Raw genomic sequence first — 6,000 nt, forward strand, 5'->3', positions numbered from 1 at the left:
TATTATTATTATTTTACAGTGTTTTAAACTACCAAACTTGCTAAAAAAGTTCTTGCATTAAGCTTAAAAAATTTAGGCGGAATGGTGATAATTCAACCATCCACAATACTATGATTTCGTTTAGTTTTTCCAGTATCCAAGAAATATATTTTCTGGTAAAATACTCTAAAATTATCAGTATGCCATAAAGCGGTAAATGAAGCATTGCAGTATATTTTCTGATTATTTTCTTATCCAATGTATTTGTTCTTGTAGCAGACGCAGATGTTCACCAAGCAGGTTGTTGAATGACCTGGATGATGACGACGACTTGAGCACTGACGGAGAAAGCCTTTATGAATCTCCTTCTGTATATAAGTTTTCTAAAGACGATGGCATAACCGCCTAATTTGAATCTATTTTTTTGGACTATAAAATAAAGCTTAAAAACAGACAAAAATGCCACAACTCTATTCTAATACATATTTTAGTACAACATAACAAAAGTTATAGCTATAAGTTTCAAGTCTGCCAGCGCTCTAGATGCCGTTCTACATGAGGATGAAGGAAGTTGCTTTGTACAGGTTGATGTCTTAAAAGTTCTGTTTATTTTGTAAATATTCTAATTAAATATGATTTTTGAGCATTTCATAAAAATGTATTTGACAAATGTTACAAGAATCAGTATGTGAAAGTAATTTAGCACCCACAGTTGTGTTATGACCATAAATCAATAGAAAGCGACCATGTGCACATCTGCTGCTCTGGAGACAACTCCCAGCACTCGCGTAAATCGCTCAAGTGTTGAAGGTTGAGCTCCTTGGTGTAGACATAACTGTGCTGTAAATAATTCTTCATCTCTGTTGATTTTTAGATTACCTTGTTGTAAAATCTGTTACTCCTGATGTCACTTTCCCGTTGTGCTTCTCTTTTCATGTTCAATGAAATGATATTTTTTTAATAGTACCTATTAAAGGACTTTTAACAAAATGAAAATAGTTTCTCCAATGTAATGTGTTAAAATGTTATGTCAATTAGTCTCCCTGCATTTGAGTTCATAGGAAGAATAGAATTTATAGTGCAGTTTTTTACCTTTATTTTCTTAAAAATAAAAAACCATTGGAGTGGTGTCACTAATTAATCTAAGTTCCCTGACCCTAGTATTATACTTACCAGCTGCTGTCTTCCTCTGTTATCAGTTGGTCTTCTTCTGGATCATTCAAGTGTTTCCTGGATGAGCTTGAAATCACAACTCAATGTTGGTCTATAAGGCTAGAACAAGGCTCATAGACTTAAACTGAGATCTTGTGATCTGCGGTCACAAGTTGGCAATAAGGACAGCAGCTGCGCCAAGAGTAGACTGGTAAGTATAAAACTAAAGGCAGGGAACTTAGAGCATTGGCACCACTCCAGCACTAAAATAATAATAAAAAATAAAAAAACCGCCAGTGCTTTCAATGAAAACCAGTAGATCTAAAATAGAAGGAAAGTTACATCTTTGCCATCCATTTACACCTTTCCTGGTTTTGTCTTACAAAGAACTAAAATTTGTGCAAAATATATTCCAAATCTGCATTGTGATAATAGGGCCTAAGGTTTTGTTTTTCTACTAACTCTTGTCTTTAGGATTATGATCCTGATTATCCTGATTATGATTAAAGGGGATTTCCAAGACTACAGTATTAATAGGGATATGCCATCAGTTCCTGCTCATTGTTTACTGGGCACAGCTCTGTACTTTTGATTGATCTTATTTACTTGCATAGGACTGTAATACAATCTGCAGGACTGGGCACAACCATCATAAAAAATATAATGCCTTATTTGGTTAGGAATGAAGAGGATTTTTGGTGTCCTTTTAATTATCTGATCAGTATAAGGCGCGGGGAGTCAGACCCATATCGCTCTTCTAATGAAGGCCTCACCTAAGCATTGGCCATTAGTAATGTCAAGGAATGTCCTGCTAGGCTGCATTCCCACGATGAGTGAGTTTTTAATTTTACATGTTTTCTGCTCCTATTAGCTAAATTAGGTTACGTGCAGTTTTTTCATTCAATTTTTGACTTATTTCATTCATTTTTATTGTGTTTTTGAAGCTTGTTTCTTTTTTGTCTCTTGTCAGTGTGTCATTTTACATAAATCTGTTTTGTATTTCCTACTTCCTACTATTTGGATTTGAGAGAACTTTATTGATCATCATGTGTGGATTACATGCATTTTTATCCTGTGGATTTTCTGCATGTTAAACAAGGGGAAAATCTGCACATAAAATTCAGTGTACTTGAATGAGAAATTGACATTTTCCAGTTTTCAACAATACACCACAGGTCAATTTACACTGCATAGAAATATAGCACAATAAGCCACTATGGGAACCATACGTAGCGTCTAAAACTCACCGAAAACTCATTGTAGAAACTTAACCTTAGGATACTTTGCACACACGACGACGACTTTTGCAGGCGGTTTCCTCCTGTGAATAACTTGTGCACATGTGCCCTTTTTTGTCTTTTAACTGCTTCAAAAACCATGAAGTGGTTAAAAGAAGCCGCATGATGGAGCTGCCAGAAGCGGCTCGCTACTTAGTTTTAAATTACAAAAGGAAAAAACGCCAATGAAGACACTTTAGAAAAACACCAACTGCATTTTCCTCAAGTGTCTTTACCTTGGAAAACTCAGCAGGTACACCAGCGTCTAAAAGACATCGTGTGCACATACCACTATAATGCCTTCACATATTTTTAGAAAATCCGCTGAATTTTGCAGCAGATTTCCTAAAGTTAAGTTCGCATGATGAATTTGTGACAATATGTAGTTTTGCTTCTCAAAAAAATCCAACTTTTTAGGCTATGTGCACACGTTGCAGATTTGCTTTTGTAAAATTCTGCGCAGATTCTGCCTCTCTTAGCAGAAAGCACAGTTAAAATTCCGTGTGGTTTTTATGTGTTTTTGATGCGGATTTTCATGCTTTTTTTTTCATGCGGATTTGTATTCTTTTTTGTAAGCTAAATATAAATGCACTATGTGCAGAATTACCCTATTAGGCAAGTTGTATTTTAGAGGATTATTTTTATTATTGATCAACAACTATGTTCTCAATCAACCCAAAAGACTCATAAATATCAAAGCTTAATATTTTTGGAAGTTGGAGTGGGTTATTTTTAGATTTGTCTATCTTAGGAGGATATCTGTTTGTGCAGGTAACTATTACTGTGCAGAATTATTAGGCAACTTAATAACAACCAAATATATTCCCATCTCACTTGTTTATTTTCACCAGGTAAACTAATATAACTGCACAAAATGTAGAAATAAACATTTCTGACATGCATAAACAAAACCACCAAAAATTAGTGACCAATATAGCCACCTTTCTTTATGATAACACTCAACAGCCTTCCATCCATAGATTGTCAGTTGCTTGATCTGTTTACGATCAACATTGCGTGCTGCAGCCACCACAGCCTCCCAGACATTGTTCCGAGAGGTGTACTGTTTTGCCTCCCTGTAGATCTCACAGTTTATGAGGGACCACAGGTTCTCTATGGGGTTCAGATCAGGTGAACAAGGGGGCCATGTCATGATTTTTTCTTCTTTGAGACCTTTACTGGCCAGCCACGCTATGGAGTAGTTGGAGGCATGTGATGGAGCATTGTCCTGCATGAAAAAAAATGTTTTTCTTGAACGATACCGACGTCTTCCTGTACCAATGCTTGAAGAAGTTGTCTTCCAGAAACTGGCAGTAGGTCTGGGAGTTGTGCTTCACTCCATCCTCAACCCGAAAAGGTCCCACAAGTTCATCTTTGATACCAGCCCATACCAGTACCCCGCCTCCACCTTGCTGGCGTCTGAGTCGGAGTGGAGCTCTCTGCCCTTTACTGATCCAGCTTCTGGCTTATACATCGGGCCCATCAAAAGTCACTCTCATTTCATCAGTCCATAAAACCTTTGAAAAGTCAGTCTTACGATATTTCTTGGCCCAGTCTTGACGTTTTATCTTATGTTTCTTGTTCAAAGGTGGTCATTTTTCAGCCTTCCTTACCTTGGCCATGTCCCTGAGTATCACACACCTTGTGCTTTTTGTTACTCCAGTAACGTTGCAGCTCTGAAATATGGCAAAACTGGTGGCAAATGGCATCTTGGCAGCTTCACGCTTGATTTTCCTCAATTCATGGGCAGTCATTTTGCGCCTTTTTTGCCCAACACGCTTATTGCGACCCTGTTGACTATTTGCCATGAAATGCTTGATTGTTCTGTGATCACGCTTCAAAAGTTTGGCAATTTCAAGACTGCTGCATCCCTCTGCAAGACATCTCACAATTTTGAACTTTTCAGAGCTCGTCAAATCTCTCTTTTGACCCATTTTGCCACAGGAAAGGAAATTGCCTAATAATTAAGCACACCTTATATAGGGTTTTTATGTCATTAGACAACACCCTTCCTCATTACAGAGATGCACATCATCTGATTAACTTAATTTGTAGTTGGCTCTCAAGCCTGAACAGCTTGGAGTAGGACAACATGTATCATGTGATCAAAATACAACTTGCCTAATAATTCTGCACACAGTGTGTATTATTTAACAAAAAAAATTGTGATGTAATTTCCTTGTCCAACCTCTTCTTTCTCTAGTCAGGGAGAGGTTCCATGTGCTGTGGTGGCTGGCGACTGCAGGACCTTATGGCAGGCTCTGCCTGCGTAGCCAGGCAGCAGGTGGTCGCTCCTCGCCTCCCCCGATGCTGCTCCCGTCATCCCCGTTGTGGCGACCTCAGGACCTCTCCTGGCCTTCCCGCACCCCCAAGAGGGCAAGCAAGGCCAGGGATCCCCAGCTGGCTGCCTCCCTGAGCTCTCCGGTCTTCTCCCCCTCCATGCACGGTGGCCGGCGTTCCGGAAGTGACGTCAGCGGGTGCGCGCACGTCACTTCCGGGACTTGCGTTCCAGCTGGAGCGCATTGGCTTCCGGCTGTCGCCGGCCGGGGTGTCGTGTAAACGCCGGCACATGGATCCAGGAGGGGGAGTGTACTCACCCTGGAGGCAGGTGCTGGCGTTCTGATGAATATAAAAATCCTGCCAAAGTCACCACAGAGGTAAGACTAACCCTCAGTATGGCTGGCACTTCATGCCCTGCATCTGCAGAGCCCAGTGCTGCCCCTGCTACAGTGAGTGTATGCAGGGAAGGGGTCCGGGAGGTGGTTGATATTTAGGGGATCCCCTGTCCCTGACACCTCTCTCCCTCTTATTGTAGGGAGACAAGTCTGCCCCCAAAGCTGCCTATAGGAAGAAGTGCCCTGTCTGTAATATAAAATTCCCACCTCTATAGGATAAAAAGCTCTGCCAGCCATGCATTGAAAGAGTAGTCAGAGCGGATCAACCATCCCTGTTAGAGGAAATTCGCTCGCTGGTAAAACAAGAGGTGCAATCTTCTTTAGCAGCTTTTACGCCCCCACCTCCGCCACCACCTTCTCCTGGAAAAAAGAGAAAATTACAAGTTGAGGACTGAGTCTGGGTCAGACCTGTCCTATACCTCGTCCACAGGTAGATGGGAGGATCCCATATCACCCAGGGCTGAAGCCAGAAAGTACCTCTTCTCCTCTGACTATATTGAGGATCTGGTGTCCGCAATACATAACATCATGGGACTAGAGGAGAAATCTGAGCCTCAGTCCATCCAGGATCAAATGTTTGGTGGGCTAAAATCGGAGAAAAGGTTGGGGTTCCCGATGCACGCCAATATTCTAAAGGTACCTTCACACGAAACGACTTTACAACGAGAACGACAACGATCCGTGACGTTGCAGCATCCTGGATAGCGATATCGTTGTGTTTGACACGCAGCAGCGATCTGGATCCTGCTGTGATATCGCTGGTCGTTGAATAAAGTTCAGAACTTTATTTGGTCGTCAGACCGGCGTGTATCGTCAGGTTTGACACCAAAAGCAACGATACCAGCGATGTTTTACGCTGGTAACCAGGGTAAATATCGGGTTACTAAGCGCAGGGCCGCGCTTAGTAACCCGATGTT

The 6,000-nt window shown here is 41.1% G+C and overlaps 1 protein-coding gene across 3 annotated transcripts in view; it reads left to right on the plus strand.

Moving 5' to 3' along the window:
* CGNL1 (cingulin like 1) overlaps positions 1 to 439 on the plus strand; it is a 156,097-nt gene extending 155,658 nt beyond the window's left edge. For all 3 annotated transcript variants that reach the window (XM_077263817.1, XM_077263818.1, XM_077263819.1), the window contains exon 19: positions 256 to 439. In XM_077263817.1, coding sequence (XP_077119932.1) covers positions 256 to 388 — 133 coding nt within the window. In that variant the 3' untranslated portion in view covers positions 389 to 439. The remainder of the gene's footprint in view (positions 1 to 255) is intronic.
* Positions 440 to 6,000: the final 5,561 nt, after the last annotated feature.

This window comes from Ranitomeya variabilis, chromosome 5 (genome assembly GCF_051348905.1).
Source record: "Ranitomeya variabilis isolate aRanVar5 chromosome 5, aRanVar5.hap1, whole genome shotgun sequence".
Lineage (NCBI taxonomy): Eukaryota > Metazoa > Chordata > Amphibia > Anura > Dendrobatidae > Ranitomeya > Ranitomeya variabilis.